This window comes from Diadema antillarum, unplaced genomic scaffold (assembly GCF_040938485.1).
Source record: "Diadema antillarum isolate AM-2024a unplaced genomic scaffold, OU_Dant_1.0 scf00000075, whole genome shotgun sequence".
In the NCBI taxonomy this organism is placed as follows: domain Eukaryota; kingdom Metazoa; phylum Echinodermata; class Echinoidea; order Diadematoida; family Diadematidae; genus Diadema; species Diadema antillarum.
In genome coordinates this window covers 5,288,041-5,308,296 of record NW_027270964.1, presented here as the reverse complement: position 1 = coordinate 5,308,296, position 20,256 = coordinate 5,288,041, and the positions used below count along the sequence as shown (strand labels likewise).

Here is a 20,256-nt window from a genome sequence, read left to right as displayed (position 1 = left end):
ACCACTGGATGAGTAGACTACTTGAGTTTATGGCATTATGTGTGGACAACAGTTATAAAGAAAATGGAAAGAAAAATTCAACATACTTTCACTTTTCTAGCATAATGAAAGAGCTCTTGACTAACCGCTTTCAGAAAGCAGGGGGAATAATTACTACCCATAACATATGTCAGTATCAAGTTGAGGAAATGTGTAATTTTCATGAAAAATGAATTTTTGCTGAATTCCCTTTATACTTTCTTTATACTGTTGTCCTCACATGATGTCATAACCTCTAGTAGTCTCCTCATCCAGCGGTTCCAACACTAAAGCTTTAAAAATTCATAACTTTTGCGTCGATTGTCCAATTTTCCTCAAACTTTCACTAATGTTTTCTACTAATGTTGCTGCTTTTACTCAATCCACATTTCACTTTGGGTTTTGGTTTCCTTTAATACTTTTCTTAAAATCTTCCGACCTGACGAGCCAGGGATAAGCAATATATTGACATGACTGCTCCACCAGCATATTTTCATCTATCAAAAAATTATGGATTGGCCTTAAAGGGATAGTACAGTATTGGTGGAGATGAGAATTGGGCTTTTAACTTTTTGCGAGATACCAAGAAAACACTTATGATATAGTACAGAGCATACCATTTTAAGAGGAATTCAAAATTTATTTGATGAAAATCGGGTGTGGAATGAATGAAACATCCAAAAACAAAGTAAAACAAAGCGATCGTAATAAAGTGTGGGTCCCACACTTTATTAGAATCGCTCTTTTTTGGATATCTCAGCCATTTCAAAACCAATTTTCATCAAATAAATGTTGAATTCCTCATAGAATTACATGCTCTTTCATATTTCATAAGAGGTTTCTCATTATCTCACCAAAAAAATGTTAGAAACCTGAAATTAGGTCTCAACCAAAACTGTATGATTCGTTTAACTGTTGCAAAATATTCATAATCCTCACTAAATAGCATAAGAACTGAGGAAGTAGAAAAAAATCAATGAAAGAAAAGAAATCACTCTTCAGGGATTCCTTTATCTTTTATGGTGTTCCTCCCTCTTCTTTCTTCCCATTTTCCCTCTTTTCTGATTTGTCTTACTGGATAAGGTGAATCTACACACCCTGTTATCTCTGAAAGTATCAAGTGAACTTCTGCTGAAAGCAGAAATCTCTCACATTAAAGGGATGGTATAGTTTTGGTTGAGATGGGGAATTCTGATCTCAACTCTTTACAATAAACCTCCTATGAAATATTAAAGGGCATACAATTGTAAGAGGTATTAAGTTTATTGGATGAAAATCAGTTTTGAAATGAAAGAAATATCCAAAAATAAAGTAAAGCAAAGTGGTCCTACTATAAGGTGGGCCCCACCTTTCACTAGGACCTCTTCGTTTCTGGATATCTCAGTCATTTCAAAACCAATTTTCATCAAATAAACCTTGAATACCTCTTAGAATTGTACGCTTATTAATATTTCACAAGTGGTTTCTAATTATCTTGCAAAAAGTTAAAATCTGAATCCTCCATCTCAACCAAAAAATATACCACTCCTTTAGAGGCAGGATCACAGTAGAACTCTTAGAATCACACGTCATGCAACTATTCATAATTTGGAAACAGAATACGAACCCTCCTGACTTTGAAACGTACACTGCGTCTTTAAACCTCAGAGATGAAATATGATATTTTTGTCTCTATTTTCATATTCATTCTCCTTTTTTTCACCATTTTGTAATTACTACCATGCAGCGGCATATAATGGTTGGTCTCTATTCTCACCGGCAGTGTGCTGTCGTATATGTTAGGGAGTGATTATTTGGCCAGAAGTGTGACACTGGCTGCCCGTATTTGATGAGCTGCCTGGGGTCACCTGCCAAATATTTATTCACATTGAGAACTTGGGGGAGACTGAAGGAGAAATGTTTGATGGGGGAAATTCAGAGAACAAGAGATGAAGAAAGGAATAGGAGGAAGAATGAGAAATTGAATGAGTTAAGTATGATATCATATTACACACTGAATTTTGAAAGGGACTCTTACACAGACAGACTTAGTTGCATGGTATATTTTGGAGAGAGAGAGAAAAAAAAATGAAATGTATACCTAATTTTATCCTTCTGTTTAGTGAGAAACCATGGATGTATGAGCAGAATTAATTCACTCTGCATTAACTATATGTCAGGCAAACCAAAGTGTATGATTACTTCTGTGATGGATGGGAGAGGGATAGATTCTATCTCACTTCTTGTCATATCTTATACTGGATTAACTTCACACCAAAAAAAGGCTACACAGTCATGTCTACTTCTCACACTATGCTTCACGTTTTTGGAATCAGCTCCCCGCTGAAGTCTGAAATGTCACCTCCCTTCAAACAATATTGTTAGAGCATACATATCTCACTTGGGGTAGATTTGGGTCACTTTGATATATTTATATTAAGTAAATGGCATCATCCTATTTCAAATAATGTGAATTTGTGTATTATTATCATCAAATACTTATTTTGCCCTTTACACACAGCATTGATATTGTTTTGATAATGTGATGTATAACAGGATGTCCTTGATTTGCTACTTTGTGAATTTTGAATTCAGTGTTGTACTTTGTTATTCTGTTGCAGGACCCCAAGAATAACAGAGTATTTTATAAACCGCTGATGGGGCTTCCCTGGGTACACACTGAATAATAATAATAATGACAATGATTGCATCTTTTCCTTGCCACTTACAGACCTCTTCAGTTTGAGTGCTGTCTTGTATGTCAATGTCTATTTCAGCCATAACTGGGGGGCTTTAGTATGCCTAACAATAGTTGATTTATGTGCTGACATTGCAATGCACCTGACTCATTTCATACCCCATTGAATTATCTTTTCTTCCTGATTTGGAAGCACCCCCACCCCCGTTATGACCGACATAAGTTACAGTGATTTAAAACCAAATATGTCTATATACATTAAATCTAACTCAAGTAGAAACCATTGGGATTGAAACAAGTTCTGGATCAGTCTCAGGTTAAAGAATATGAATGTATTAGTTTAATACTCCTGTTCTATTTGATCCAAATTGCTTTGAGTGTGCATTCATCTGTCTAATATGGTGACTAAATACCCGTTATACCAATAGCAGTCACTAGATCAGAGTTTGGAAGTTACACCTTTAAAAGTTTTAAATTCACACCTCTGGAAAGAATAGCTACAATCACAAAAAAAAAAAGAAGAAGGAAAGAAGAAAAAAACAACAACTTTACCCTGTGAAAATGGAGCCATGGGAACTATAACCCAACCTGAGTTCCAACACATCATCAAGACTTCTGGTTGATTTATCTTAGTTTCTTGGAAGAACGATAAAATAGTGTCAATAAAAGATGATGGCATAATAACTCCTTGTCATAATTCCATTCTCTTGTGGGTAGCAAAGAAGGGATGTAGACACCTCCCCCTACAGAGCTATCCCATCATATCTCTCTTGTCTGAATACCATGGAACCAAAGAATGAGACAGATATCAGGCTCTAAACACCAATTAGCAGCCCTCTACTTGACTTGAGTCATGTCAAGCTCTAGGAGGTAGCACAGAGAGGATCTACACCACCTGTGTCATCTCACAGCCCGAACCTTGACTTTGAAAGCTTGCTGTTTGGACACAATACTTTTTGGCCCATCATCACATTCAAAGAGGAATGATACCTAAATATATATGTCGACTGAGTGAATGCATTAATATTAGAATACATCAGTGAAGTTTGAGGAAAATCAGACAATCTATTCAAAAGTTATGAATTCTTAAAAAAGTTTTGGTGCCAACATCACTGGATAAGAATACTATGACAGTTCATGATGTCACTGCAAGATTATGATAACAAAATATAAGGAGAATTCCACCGAATTCATGCTTCATGAAAAGTGATTATTCTATTACTGGCATAAGTTAAGGGTAATATTATTCCCCCTGCTTTCTGAAAAGAGTACATCAAGTGCTGTTTCATTATGCCAGAAAATGAAAATATGTTGAAGTATATTTATAGTTTTTCTTTATACATCATTGTCCTACCATGACATCACAAATGGTTGTAGTTGTCTCATCCAGGGAAAGGCAGCATCAAAATTGTAAAAATTCAAAACTTTTGAACAGATTGCCTGATTTTAATTAACTTCACTGATGTGTTCTACTTTATATTACTGTATGCACTCAATCTGCAAGTCTATTTGTGTATCATTCCTCTCCAACATCTCTTACTTCAACACTGATATCACTGCAGTGGAGAAAGAATGAAATCTCAGCTACCTCAAAGCCAGTCTCTCCATTTCATCTTTCTCATCTACCAGCTGATAATGTCCCAAGATCTCAAATTCTGAGTAGGCCTATTTCCCTCATAACTTTTACTATGTAAACTTGCACTTCTAAATCTACAAATCAAATCTAATCGCAAGTTTATATCAATATGGCTGAAATGACATGGCATGATTTACGTACACTGCTACCAGCGATTACTGAAAATATTGCAATATAAGGCAGTTTGGTGATGAATTCAGACTTACCAATCCTAACAAACAGTATTCCAGTGGTTGAGCGAATCCCAGCTTCATTCTGTGCCTCACACTTGTAGTAGCCAATGTCCGTTGTGTCCACATTACGGATGGTCATCTTGGAGCCCCATTCATATTCTCTGGTGGTGATCCTCCGGTCTCTGCGCTGCTCCGTGAGGAGAGCATCATTCTTGTACCACCGGTAGTGGGGCGTTGGCTCGCCCACGATGCGGCATCGGAGGATGGCCTTGTCACCGGTCCTCAGACCAGTCTCATTGTTCATGCTGCGCTCCTTTGCTATGTAGTATCGAGTCCTGGGGATGAACATAAATGTAAATCACATCTTTTGCCGCATGCACTGTGAAAGCATTGACCAAACTTGTGCTTCTTGTGTGTTTGCCTTTGAAAAAGAGGAGCATCAGGCATAAATTACATTCTTGTGACAATGATAACGAATCTTCAATTACGTAATGGTAACACTAGAAAAACACACATTCAAACAATGTCCTTTTGAACAAGGCATTGAATAATACTGATGTGTTTACTACCATGTACAACATAATAACAACAGTCACATGAACTATAAGCATTAACTTAATCAACTTTATAAACATATACATCTGTTGCCAAGCTATTGCTTGATTGACCGTACTAACACTGTTTAATATCACATAGGAAATAGGTTCAAACGATTTCACTTACGTTGGCACACCAAATGGAGACAGTGTTGCAGCTGGAAACAAGAGAAAAACAGTAATATCAATTAATGAAAAAGGTAAAAAACTAGGCAGCATTGAGAAGACATTGGGCAGTAGTATGCATTACAACTGACCTGTAAGCTGTTTTACACAACAATAGTTTTCACTGGTAGCTTGTAGGCGTGTCATGATTCATGGCTCCTCTGGGGGGTTGCACCCCTCTCCGCCCAAATGGACTGTTGATGAGACGGTGTCACCTTCTTATTAGCTATTGAGTCATGACCAAGAGCGTTCTCTCCCAACCCGCCACGGCCATGTGAAAGAAGACTCCACACTTTTCTTTCCAAATTTTTTTTGGGCCGGCTAATTTCGGCGGAGATTCCGGGCCATGGAGTGACTGCAAGGTTGGGCGTCGGATTACAGTTTGGCTGAAAAGGTGGTGCCTCGGAAACCGAACTGTAAAAAAGATACAGTTTCCTGAAGGTGCATGAGGCCTCATCCGTCCGATCATCTCACTCTTGGTGGCTGTGTCTCACACATTGCCTCCAATTTTGCCCCTTCGTCAAGGACGCGTATCCGTGACAATCAATATTTTCTTTTCCTTACATTCCCGCCTTACTCTACGTTACAATCACCTTAGAGAAAAGACTTGTGCTGAAATAGCACGGCTGATATCTGATGCTTATTGATTCTTCTCGGATCACACCAGCCCATTTACATGACTCATACCACTCTTACATTAGATGTTTTCACTACCGTCATAGAGCCACCACTTGATGTCACACTCTAACAACTCTTTATTATTAGCTGGATTGTGCAGCAAGTGAAATATTCTCATAAAGACATATTAATGCTCTCTTTTGATGCATGGATACTTTTCCTACACTAGAAAATGTCTCATATACTACCTTGCATTTATATTGCTGGAAACATAGGTCAAATCTCATTATATTCATTCTAAACTGATACATTCTTTCTGGACTGTTATTTTGGATTGATTTGGCATTTTATCATTGAAAAAAAAAAGAACATTTACTGCTGGTTAGAGAATTAGTCTTACCTCCAGTCTGTGAAATGCCCATTTGAATACAAGCATTTTCTGCATTGCTGCCGGGCAGTGGCAGGTCAGTGCAAATTGGCAACAGATCGACCAGCCCCAGCTCAGGCCGACTGTCCACGTAGTCGATGACTGAGCGACAGATGCTCGTGGTGAGGAGGGTGCATTCTTCGTAGCACATGCGGTAAATGCTGAGGCGCGGCCGCTCCGTGCACATGGGAAAGGCGGTGAGGCACATGGAGGGCCGCAGGTAGCGGGTGCAGCGCTCGTCCAGGTCCGGCAGGTCGGTCCTGATCTGGTGCAGGGCCTGGACCAGCTGGGCCTCGACGGCGGCCTGGGTCTGGCCCACCTCGATGTAGACCTGGCTCTGGACGAAGGGAGGGTTGCAGACTGTTCCCTGGTAGATTTCACACTGGGCCTCATCCTCAGTGGCTGAATACTCACTGCAGTAGGAGGAGAGAAGAATCATTTTGTCATTGCAACAGGGATATTGGTAATGAATCGAAACACTGAAAGAGATATACTAAATGAAACTTGCCTTGAGCAAATAAGATGAAATAAATGTCTGTCCCTATCCCATCAGGCTCGAGGGTACCCAAATACTCATAGCATTGACTTTTCTTATGCCATGAGAGTGGTAAGCAAGAGCTGTAATAAGCTCATTCTCATGTCCAAGGCTAATTTTGACAAGGGAATTTTGCTGAACTTTTTTAAAGTGACCAGTGCACAAAGGACTCAAAAGTGCATCACCACAACATTCCCACACACTGTCTTTGACATGAACGTGACCATGTGATGATTGCGAGCGCACACGAACCTGACATTTCACTCTGTGCATGATTACATTACCATATCAGGTTGAGGGAGTGCATTTTGTCCCGGCTGGCGAAAGCTGCTCAGAAAATTCTCATGGTACATCTTGACTATAAAATGAGTAAAAGCACATACAGACCTCTGTATAGCTATCAGCACAAATCAGCACAAGTCTTATTACTGACCACAGATAACACCTGCAGTTATTGATAGTCTTTTATGGAGTCAAAAGAAGAAACAGTGGTGTCATGGAAACATGGCTGATGTTGGGCTTTCCAGCCATAGTGATTTTAATTTTCAAATTGCAAAAATATAAATAGAAAAAGAAAAAAAAAAGAACATTAACAAAATAGATGTAGGTACGTGTAAGTTAAACATTTGGTACAAAATCCTGTAATGATGACATGTACTGTTTATCTGAGAGGGAACAGAATGTTCCATATGCTTGTGAGAGGATTAGAATGCGATCAACATTTAATTTCCTGAAAAAAGTGCGGTCGCAACACAACCTGAAGAAATGCTTGACTTGATAAACTAAGGTCGAATACAGATAGCACAGCTGGGCAATTCCACGGTAACTAGGACACAGGTGCCAAAAATTCAAAGTGATATTTGTTTCAAACACCATACATTTTCAGACAGTACTTGAGTTGAAGTTTTAAGAATCATTATGTTTTTCAATAAAAGCGGCCATTTTGATTTTCAAAATGGCTGCCAAAATATGCCTATAACTCAATGGTGAAAAGAGTGTATTGTCGCATAACTTACTCTCTGTATATCCACTTTATTAGTACTCTAAACAACAATCTTTCATATGTATGCAGTTACCAGAGAAGTCTTTTACCACACGATAGAAAAAAAAGCTGGTAGCTTTAAAGAATTTGATAAAAACTGTTAATTACTTTGATAATGATGGATGTAACGTCAGTTACCAAAAACAAGGAATTTTTAAGTTTATTCATTGAAGGAAGTGAGCTGTATGATGTAACTTGGGATTTCTAATGTATGCCCATATGCCTTTATTTTAATACCAGAAATAAGGATACTTGGCATACTGGAGAGTCAAAATGAACACTACAAAATGTGTAACGTCAGTTACCGAAACGTCATACACGAGTATGTAACGTCAGTTACCATGACAGTAATTATAACTGAGGCAAATTTTTTGACTTTTGGCCATTTCAATACATCTGGGAAGTCAACTTACAACAAAGAGCAGCAATCCCTTTCATAGGAAATGATGTCATTACCATGGTATGTCCATGGATATATATTTTTTTAATCTTATTTTATTTCTAAATTCATTTATTCATTCATTTACCATGATTATCTTTTTTTTTGGGGGGGGGGCTTGAGCTTTCGATTTTTGATTCAGCACAAGTTTAAGGTTAAATCATCTGGAAGTTTAGTTTGCCACATGCAGTATATGCACTCAAATTAGTACATTCCCAGTCCTACGGGATGATAAAGCTACCAAAGTTTGCAGGCCTAATCAGTGACATGATTGCATGTTAACCACATTTTCTATAAAAAAAAATAAAAAAAAAAAACTTCTGCACAGCTGTATACCAACAGTTTAACAATCTTCACCAATGTCTGCTTTTGCTGGCATTTTTCTTTTTTTTTCAGGAAGCTTAGTCAAGTTTCTACCTCAAGGCAAATGCACAAACAGATATTTCTTCTCTTGCACTTAAATGTGTGGTGTAGTTAACATGGCTCATCTTGTATTATGGTACGTAAGGCATGTACTCATTATTGTTTGAAACTTAACACTGATGTTGCTCAAAGTGAGAGAGGATTCTATAGGGTTTTAAAAAAATTGTTCATACAGTGTGTATTTGTTGATTACTTTATTCTATTCATGCAGGGACATTTTGTAATACAACACATGATAATTATGAACAGGAAGAGTTTTTTATATTGATTTTAGTATTCTTTCGTTGCAAAGTCCGATTTCTTGGTATCTCGAATGTATTTGCAAGCCGTGATATATCAGTCAAAAGGAAAAGAAAAACAGTTAAATTACTTCAAGCTAGGAATAAAACAATGATGCTCTTTTGACCAAAAAAGCATTTATTTTTCTTCTTCACAGAGAAATATTTCATTTAAATCAATTGATGATGGAGATCATCAGGAGTAAAATAAAGAAAAGAAGGAGAAATATATCACAATAGATTTCATACATATTTATGCATATTTATGAGTTGATACATGTTTTTTCCCCATGACCTGGAAGATATTTTGATATTTTTTTCAAGCACAAAAGTATCCATGTTTTGTGTAGTACTACAAGGTATTATGGGTGGAGCACTCTATGTAGATAAAAACTTTCCTGTTCATTAAAAAACAAACAAACAAACAAACAAAAAAGCCCTTAGTCATGTCAACATATTTATACTTGGAACTGCTTAATCTATTAATGGCTCTGTGTAATCATAAATGTTGAATAAAAATTAAATCTTCAGACAAATGTCAAGAAATATCCTCTTGTGCATTTACATTATTTTTGCCCAACTGTGTTATGGCATGGGGGGGGGGGGGGTGCCTCCTAAGGGCCCACCCAATATTATTTGTGTCTTTAGATTTTGATTTAATTTGTTGCTGCAGTTGCCTGGGATTGTCACTGGTACATTGCACTAGTATAATAACCTGTTAAATAAATTAGTTCTCTGTAAACCCCACAGCAAAGTATGTGTAACGTCAGTTACGTAACGTCAGTTACTGACATGTTTACCTTTAAGTCTTCATAGAACACAAAGAAAATGGACTACTGTTTCATTTCATTGTGTATTTATGACTGATGAACCAAGGTATGACTCCATATCAACCAAATCATTCTGAATGGTCAGAATTATGAAATATCACATAGCTATTCCCAATCATGATTTTGCATGTGTAAACCCTATGGCAAATGTAAGCGTAACGTCAGTTACGTAACGTCAGTTACCGTCATGCCTTCACTGAAATTGGCATGGTGGTAAAAGGAGACAACTAAAGTGCACATTATTTTGCACACCTGTTCCTAAGAACCTAGGTGTATTGCCATATTAAACACGTAAAGGCTAGAAGTCAGGGACATGAGATATTTCCATTTACATCTACACCATAATTTCCCATGTCCTTTTTCCGTAACGTCAGTTACCGCCACATTTTCACTTGCTATGTGATAAGAAATGCAGTTTGAGAGAAAAACTTTCCACCTATTTCTTCATTCTCAGGAACTTATTCATCAATGCTAATTGCAAGCCCAAGGTGCTTTCATTCACAAAACTACAAGGTAAACAATTTCATGAAAATCCTTACGTGTAACGTCAGTTACCGTGGAATTGCCCAGCTTGGAGAATACCTACAGGGTATATGTAGGGTATATGTCTCACTGTCCTAGATATAACCCTGTTAAGATATAACCCTTACACTTAAAGGCAACTGAACAAGGCACCTAATACTATTAAGAAAGAAATGATTCAAAGAAATCAATACAGTGAGTGAAAAGGCATAAAATCCAAAAATTTTGGCACTTTGCTTCTCAGGGTACATTTGTTGGATGCCCAATATTCAATATTTCATCATCTCAAGATATTGCTGCACTGATAGTCTCACACCTTTCAAGTTTCACTGTGTTTGCATGGAACTATCTTGATGGTCGTTCTGCAGCCATCATCACTGTGTCACAATAGGAGGGCAACACGATGACCATTAATCCCACAGCATGCAAACTTTATCATACCTGTTGACTCATCACACGCAAGTCAGTTTTTGCTAGTGATTGAGGACAATTATATGCCACCATCTCGTATACTGAATCTCCACAAAATAATGAAACGATGTACTCAGGGACAAAGCCATCAGAGAGAGACAGGTCTGTTCACATTGAAAAATAAAGCCTGAGATAAGCTTTGTCTTGATATAGGAAAAACATTTTCCTGCATACCAAAGTATGTCTGTCATGTGTTTATAACAAAAACTTGCAGAGAATAAGATACCGTAACTATTCTATGCAAATGAGTGAAAAAGATGGTCCATATTTTTTTACATGATATCATTAACTTCCTGCACAATGATGAAAATATGTGTGCAGAGGCATTTTGGCCTAGTTTTTGTCCTGGGGAGTGAAAAAAACATGGAACTGATGATGCCATCTTTAATCAGACACTTTTATGAGATAATGGAAACATGGAGAGGCCTTCCAAGTCAGCTAATTCACCAGCCAGAGAGGCACTGAACCAACATGTGTTTGTAGCAGTACTCATCATGTGAGATCTGCATGAAATATACAGCAAGATACCAGACTGCTATTGAGGCCACGATGACATGCAGAGAGGCAATAAACTCTTGTTCGGATGTTTGAAAAAATTCCTTCTTGGGCGCAAGAGTTCCTCTGAAGATTTTTCCCAAATTACATCAAGAATTCATTGGCGATCCGCCATCTTCCACCAGCCACGTTATCAAAGATGCAGGAGGCATCTCCCCCCAGATACCCACAAATCAATAGCCGGCCAGACACGTGAGACGGAATGAAGATGAGCGATGAAGGAAACGACTCATCTCGTTAAGTCGGCTGTCAGTGCCCTGGAATCCCTCACATCTCGTTTGATGCGGACATAGTGAAATAATCAATGCCCGTTTTACAGTTTTTGGGGGGGGGGGGTTGGGAGGTAGACTGAGTGCTGGATTTGATCCATCATGAGTATTGATTGGATGATTGAGAAGTAGAAATGTAAAAGGACAGAAAGAAAAAGCAAAGGACAGAAGGATAGCATGAATGGTGAGAAATATTGACTTCCGAGTGCCAGAGTACAGCGCAACTTAAAATATACTTGATGAGTACCAATGGAATCTGCTCAAATTGGAATACAACTTTACAGCAAACTTGCAGAGCATGCATAATGTTTACTGGTACATCATCTCTACACTATAGAATTATTAATGCTGGCTTGCATTCATTAGATGTCCTATAAAGCGTCATGCAACATATGCCTCATTTTCTGTCAGATTGAAATGCTGCTGATTTAGTCATATAGGTAAAAATCAAAACATAATTTCTGAGATACATCACATAATCTCATACTGTGTATGTCATTCAGAATTTGTGTAAATTTGTGTTCATTTCTATGTACAAAGACTGCTGTTTTCTTTTAATAAGTCAAGTGATTATCTATATGTGTAGAACTGACATGGTTGCCTCTAACTCGCTCAGTGGTGTTTAAATGCATGAAGGGGAGTTCAGTCTAAAGGAGCTCAGATTTGAAGCCTGAATCTTTACATATGAATAATTACATCTTAATAGTTTTGCAATAACAAAAGGTATTTGGAGTAATTGAATCTTTCAGAATGTTTGGACATGTTAACACATATTCACACACAGATAAACAAAAATACCGGTACCAGGTACACACACACATAAACAGACACACATAGACTCACACACACAGACATACTGACATCCACATTTGACACACACACACAAATACATGCATACATACAAAGAGCCTGTGCTCAATAAAGTACAATTTTCTTTAGATGAACACAGTTGTAATGAAATTCATGATAATGAAGCAAAAATTCAGGTGCCAAAATTATAATCTACATATCTTTACATACTTTATTTGTTCAGCAGTGCTTTAATGAAATTTTGATATAACTACAGAAAACGGCTGGTCCCAAGGACTTTTCTGTGATGGGAGTCGCCTGTGTCAACCTGCAGTCCATACTAAGAAGGAAGAGGAAGGATTAAATGCCAGCAACTTTAGGCTTGTGCTTGGCATGTCAGCCCAAGTACTACCCTCTCTGTCGTCCTCAGATACACACATCAATCTCTAGAAAGTGCCTGGGATCTACTCCAGAGTGGAACAAATAAGGACTGAAGAAAGAGAGAGAGAGAGATGGACACAAGAAAGAGACAAGATATTTGAAAAAAAAGACAGCATGGGAAAGAAGACGTAGAGAAAAGCTCAGGACATGAGAACAACAAATAGAAACGACTGAGAAGGCAGAAAAAGAAGTGTCGGCACAACTTGGGTTTGAAGAGAGAGAGTTTGTCCCGTGCACCAGCTCTTCCTTGTTCAAATTTCAGCGAGGGGCGAGAGGTGCAAAAACCCAATATTTGTCATGTTCACGGACGTGGCAAGTACGATGCAAATTAGCCATAAACACATAAAGCAAATAGGAAGAGGGGGGCGATCTAATCATTGCAGATAACAACATTCTGTCACCAGTAGGCCGTTCCGAATCCCATCTCGTGATCAGCCAATGATAGGGACTCCACTCTTATTAGGCTGTGGAGCCCTCCCAAACAAGACGGGGAGCTTGGAGGGGTCCGTCGTAATCAATGACGGTTGTTTCGTGTGACAAATGGAAAATCTACACGCAAAGCTGCTGGCGAGGGCGCTATCATCACGACATCCAAGTTCGTTGCACTGTTTTTTAAGGCCAGCTCTACGGGGTTAGGGTGTTTCAACAAAACAGAAAAGTCTGCTAAAGTTTGTAGAGAAGACTGCTTCAATAAGAAGTAATTCCAGCACATTTAGCTATTATCTGATGGAATATACCTGTAGGAAGAATGTTTGGTAGGAGTTTGATGGAATTCAACTCAGTGAAGTGTTTCTGAAATGATAATTGGGAATATTATTCAAATGATCTCATCGAACTCCTCTTGAAACACCTTGTCAAATATCTCAGACATTGGATCAAAATTGAGGGACATCTGGGCTAGGTAGCCAGAAAAGAAAAGCCTGAAATTTTTCTGTCACACAGAGTTTTGGCTGCTATCCCTAAACGCCATCTTTTCACCTGTCTTCATCTATCTTAATCACTTTGCGCAAAGTTTATTTCAGTAACTATTTTCTCTCATTCCTCCAGTTTGTTTTCCTTTCCTGACATATGTAAGCTTGTCGTCAAGACGGAATCCCAGTGGAGAGCTTGCATTGGATCCTCTTTTCTTTTTATCCGATTTGTTTCTAGGGGGAAGGGGGTGGGGTCAGGTGAAAGCTGCAGGGATTTGGGGGTGGGGGAGGAGAGGAAATGTTGGGAGGAAGAACAAAAAGGGTGGGGCATTAGGAGTTGCAGGTCTATGTTGGGGAGTGAGCTTGGGCTCCAGAAAAAAAATGATTTATTGATCCTTGATATGACAGACATGACAGACACATACTATCACAATATGAATATCTCATAATGTTAGACGGAACAATAGTAACAATTGTTGTGTAGTCATGGTAACCATATGGGTCTATTGCTTCCGCCTGTACACAGGGGGAACCTATTAAACTCTTTATGAACAAAACATAAATCTACTTTTGTCGACTGCATGGTCAAATAAGTTTGATGACATTTTTGTTCTTCTGTGCAATATTTTAAATAAATTTAAAGTCCCAAAGTAATTGCAACAAAAGACATTGCCAATGATAGATATTTGAATTACATTTTTGGTACATGAAATCTGATTGCATGCCATGTAGAGACTGACTTTCTGTGGCAAATTGACAGTTTTTAATGCATGAATGCATGAAGTAGTGGATGAAAAGATTCTTAACTTTATGTGACAGTGTAATTACAATTCATCTACAATAGCATATGCAAAGAAAAAAGACAAGAAAGTTTATTTCCACGACTTGAATCTTTTATCCAGTACAACTCTTGGGCCTAAATAACAAGTATAAAGACAAAGGATACACAACTGATAGATCACATATTGCATAAATGATTGTAAGATTCAAATTTTACTTTTAATGAGAAATGAAGTTACATGTATGCTTGCCAGTTACCAGATAATCTTCATACAGAGCTTTTATCTTTTCATTGGGTATAAAAACACATTGCCATAGAGATATATTTTCTTTGCAAAGAGCTAAGATAAATGGGGGAAAAGGTATACCGGTACTGTAAAAGTGGATATTTTCGCATGACTAATTTTTCCCGCCTGGCCGGGTCGGAAGAGTTTCACGTGTTTTTAATTGCGCGGAATCAAGACATCACGCACAGGCACATATGGCAAGCAAAAAAATTTGCGTGCTTTTATTTTCGCGCTAGTTTCTGGTTGCGCGAAATACGCGAAAATTTCCACTTTTACAGTATACACCAAAATGAAATTCATCTTTTAAATGGAAACTTGCAAAACTGCAGGTAATCCTCGGATGTCATTTTGTAGACTTCATTATGATAATGGTCCTTTGTCTGAGTTATTACTAGGTTTTATGTGGTTTTTCTCATTTTATTACGCACTAACAAACCAAGGCTAGCAAGCGAAAGATGCAGCTATCCCACTCTTCTCATCATTCATTTATGCTACTTTGTCAGTGAGTGCTGTCGGGTTGGCTACTCTATCATGCAAGGGAGAAACATGATTGAGTGAGTGCTCCAATTCCAGTTTTCCAGAGTCTTAAGGACTGGCCTAGGTTGGAGATATCTAAGAATGACCAGCATGATTGCCATGGCAACAAGCAGCTTACTATGTTTTAAACATTGAGTGACGTGGCCTGTCCTATCCTGCCCCCGCCCCACTCCAGCCGGCAGTCTTACTGAGATGACCCCCTCCGAGTCTTGGTAACCAAGCTCATCATCATCTCGCCCTCCTTAGCGATTCACATGACTTATGCAACAAGTGAATCATCACATCTGTCAGAAATGTGATGTAAGATGAGAGGCTTGGAACAAGCTGTCAATCTGGCTACTCAGTATAGGAGGAAAGGAAGGAAGGTGAGGTCACTTTTGAGGCTCATGAATTCTGGTACAAGCTATACCTTCTACCTGGATGACCCTCTCTACCATTCCTCAAGCGGGGTGAGGGATGTAAGGGACACCAGGGAGGTTGTGAGATGTGAAGGCATACCAGGGAGCAGGGAGTGTGAGGGGGGAAGGGGGCAGCATAGTAGCAAGAAGAAAAGGGTATATACTGACAAAAGAAATATGAACAATTTTGGAGTGAGCAAAACAAAAAGGAGAAATTGGGATGGAAAAGATAGACAGAAAGGAAAAATGTAAAATAGGAGAGAAATAACAAAAAAAGACAAGTAGAAGTCAAAAGATAAGAAAAAACAAAAGAAGTATAAATCACAATAGGAGACAAAGACAAAGAGAGAGAGAGGGAGAAATACAGAGAGATATGGCAAGAAAGGGAGAGATAGAGATATATAGAGAGATAGAGATATATAGAGATATACAAAGAGATGCATATATATAGGTACATATATATATATATATATATATATATATATATATATATATATATATATATATATATATATATATATATATATATATACATGTACATATATATATAGAGAGAGATACATAGAGAGATATAGAGAGAGATAGAGATATATAAAGAGATAGATACATACACAGAGAGATAGACAGGGGAAAGCGAATGCATAGACTTTGTAGAGAGATCAAAGAGAGAGATGGAGTGAGATCCCTGCAAAACACACTGACAAACTTTACTTTACCCTAGCTAAATGTACCTATGATTTTAAACCTTTTACCAAGAAGTACGTAGAGAGGCTTGCCTATGTCATACGTCAAATAAGGGAACTACTTGTGTTGTATGTATCTTTGGCCATGATAATGATAATGATAATGATGATGATAATAATAATAATAATAGTAATAAAATGATGACTCCGGTTTTTACTTATTCATGCTCTGTATCTTCTTTAGATATGGAAACACTGAAATGTAAATAAACAAAGAAGAGAAGTATAAACCCTTGTATGTATGGTTCATTTTTATCAAGAATATGATACTGGCACTCATTTAACGGCTTGTATTTTTTTGAGACATCTGACAAAGGTAATAGGACACAGAAACACTCATAACCCTACAAAAGCTTATGGTGCTCACGCAGTCAAGATTGATCCTTTTTATGCAATCATAGACCACATGGAAGGGATAAATCAAACTGTAACATCTATGAAGGTAAGGGGACAGAGGATTATGACAAGACCAACATGACCAAACACTGTACTTCACATTGAATTCAACGGAATTCAACAGATTTGTGAATCTACATTCATCTGCAACACAGACAAAATGTCTTAAAATATTAAAAAGTAAATCCAAATGCATACTTTTTTAGATACAAAATGATTTCTTTTAAAAATTCAAATAAATTCAAACACTCACTTATTATATACAATTGGCACATCCCATTTCTAATGGCATTTGATTTACTTGTGCAAACTCTAATGCAATCTGTACCAATAAACTCAACCCAAGTGTAGAGCTGGTCTGTGCGGCAAATGCTGGTGGTGTAGCAGTAAATGTGTGATAAACTTTAATCAAACAGTAGTTACAGTTGTGTCTTGTCAGCATTAATGAGCCCACATACATTCAATAAATAGTGAATAGCATATTTAAATGCATACATCTGTATACATTCATTTATATACATCCATATCTATTCGACCATCTCCTTATTGTGTTGGTTTACCTCTATGGCTAGGTACCAAGGTATCTATATTTATTGTGAGTGTGAACTGTGATTGTGAACACAATGTAGTTGCAGCTGTTTGTACTCTTATAATCACCAACAAGAAAACACTGAATTACACTGAATTACGTGTTTTTGCTCTGTTTGGTGAACACTGCCATTTATGATGCGGAGGTAATCCTTCACTTTCATCCCACTTCTCTGCTTTCTCAAAAATTCATCTTTCTACTGGAGCTTGCTAACCATCTTACACTTTTCCTGATTTATATATTTGTGTATATTTGCATCACACCAGTATTGCTTTCAGCATTTCTCTTCTTCATCATCCTTCCCTCTCTCTCTCTCTTTCATTTCTTTTTCCTCTGCTCCTCCCTCTCTTCATTCCTAGCTCATCCTCACATCCAGCAGTCACTCTTCCTTGCTTCCCTAACCAAGTTCTCTTCCTCTTCCTCTTCCACCCCTCCTTCTCTCGCTCTCTCTATCTGCCCTGACCTCCGTTCCTCCCATCCTCCCTCTACAAGGCTCACTCACTGATGAGCAGGTGGTTCCTGATGTCATGGTAATTGGCAGATCTGGACTTTGTAGAACAAAGGCACAGTCTACAAATAGCAGCCAAAAGTGGGTCACTGGTGTAAAGTATACCCCGCAAAATATGGCCCCGGTCATGTGTTCAATAATCCTAGCATGTGGCAAACTATGTGGAGATTGGACTCACACTTCATCCGTCATACTTCTGGAGTACCACAGCCTACCACTTTGTGAGATGACCTGGTAGGCTTCTGAATCAAGATACAAATTGAGTTTGCCCCCTCCTCTGATCCAAGGATTTACAAAATATATTAACACTGTCATTGATGATGTTTTTCTTCAGAAATGTCTTAAATTTGTTACATGTTTTTTAGTGCTGTGTATATTCTCGTCCAGATGTGTAGCCTTTCACTATGTGAGGTGTATCACTACAGCCTCACTCTGTGCAAACAATGCACTTAACATTTGACATCCAGGAGCCAAAGTGTGTTTATGTGGGAGACGGTGTTAATGAAATCCAAATATCAGAGGTTATTTTCTTCCTGCCGGAAGGAATCCTTGACTTAATCACCTTTTGGGGTTTGAAAGCCACAATACAGAAAAAAATAGGTTGCTGGATTCAGAGCAGGATAGCTTGTTGAGTAGCAGCATATGGCAAGGAACCTATCACAGAAAATCTGCTCTCTGACATCACACATCCCTACCATAGTTTAAAGACAGATACCACCATGAAAAGTCATCTCCTCTCTTTGCCAGGTCATCCCTTTTAGAAGTACTAAATGGCACCTCTCTATTCCTCCTAGCTCCATTGTATGAGAGATCAGACTCCGTGTACAATTAGCTCCTACTTGGGAAGCTTTCACCCACTTGTCTATGCAAATGCCTCATTGGCAACGAGTCATCAAAATATCGGTGTCCTAAAATGAATTTTGTCACCATGGAAACTACTGTAGATGCCAAATATTTCACAGGCATATTTCGCAAATCCGGAGCTGTGAGACAACTTTGTGGGTGGTTGAATTCACGATCAGGAACTACCTATGAGCAGAAAATGGCAAATTCGTGATCGAGATAGACTGCAAAGGAATGACAGCAGTTGTACTTCCTTTAAATAAGGAGCTAAATGAGCAATTTCCACCTGAAAACGGAAATGGGGTTACCTTATTAAGGCATTTCCAATTTCAAGAAAATTCTCCTCACTTATGAATAAAATTTCAAACACGTACCTCGATTGCAGCTGATGCATACTACAAGTGTGTCAACCAAGGAATGAATGTGAATATCATAGTGCTTGCATTCACTCCGCACATAGGCATGAATGTGCACATACAAGCCTAGGTGTTGGTGTGCGGCTACCGTCTGCCTATGCTGCGCATTAATACCAAGTTCATTATTCACATACTATTCACGTAGTACTCACAATTGAAAGGCAATGCTTTGGCAAGTTGTTATATTCACTTTTATTTGTCACTCACAAAATAGTGGGAATAAAACCCCTGTGAAATGTTCAGCATGTACAATAGCCATTGCTCAAATGATGTTGTGAATGACCTCACCCTGTTGATTGCTAGGTTTGTAAGTCTCACTTATTTTCCACAATGTTCATGTCATTCCAGTGATCAAACGGCTAATGCCACCATGACACTACACAACCCAGCAATAACATATTAGTTTTTGGAACAAAGCTTTTCACATTTTAGAAAAATGATAATTGCCATTACCATTGCCATTAAAGCCAAAAAATAGTTCTCAGAAGAGCTAAAAAATTATCTTTTACCATTTGGAATTTGCTTGCAATACCTCAGAAGGGTCTACCTAAAAACTGACTTGCTGATGCATTTTCAGAGGATACTAAGTTGTTTTGGAGTATTTGAGATCAAAGGTGTAAAATAATTTTGATCAGAGTACATGATTTTTAATTCCTGAAGCTCCATCCCCATTAAGTAATTAGTAGATAGAATGTTACGTGATGATCAATCGTGCACTAGTAATCATATTTTCCAACAAGCTGCATGCGATTCACTCCAGCGCAGAAGATTGATGGATACTGCTGTGGCACTATTTATTGATTATCGATAACCGATTATAAAACATTACGTACTGTAGCAACCACGATCGGGTAAGCCCTAAGATTGCAGTACTTCCGGCGAACCTTCTTGGCTAATATTTCACATTTTCTTCATTACACAACTGAAATTGTGTTATTACAGCA

General features: G+C 38.1%; 1 protein-coding gene across 2 annotated transcripts in view; it reads right to left on the bottom strand.

The window, feature by feature from the left end:
- The window catches only part of LOC139717459 (inactive tyrosine-protein kinase transmembrane receptor ROR1-like), a 160,846-nt gene that overhangs the window by 14,512 nt on the left and 126,078 nt on the right, over window positions 1–20,256 (bottom strand). For both annotated transcript variants that reach the window (XM_071628964.1, XM_071628965.1), the window contains exons 5-7: window positions 6,284–6,723; window positions 5,228–5,258; window positions 4,538–4,839 (exon numbers count right to left, since the gene is read on the bottom strand). In XM_071628964.1, coding sequence (XP_071485065.1) covers window positions 4,538–4,839; window positions 5,228–5,258; window positions 6,284–6,723 — 773 coding nt within the window. The remainder of the gene's footprint in view (window positions 1–4,537; window positions 4,840–5,227; window positions 5,259–6,283; window positions 6,724–20,256) is intronic.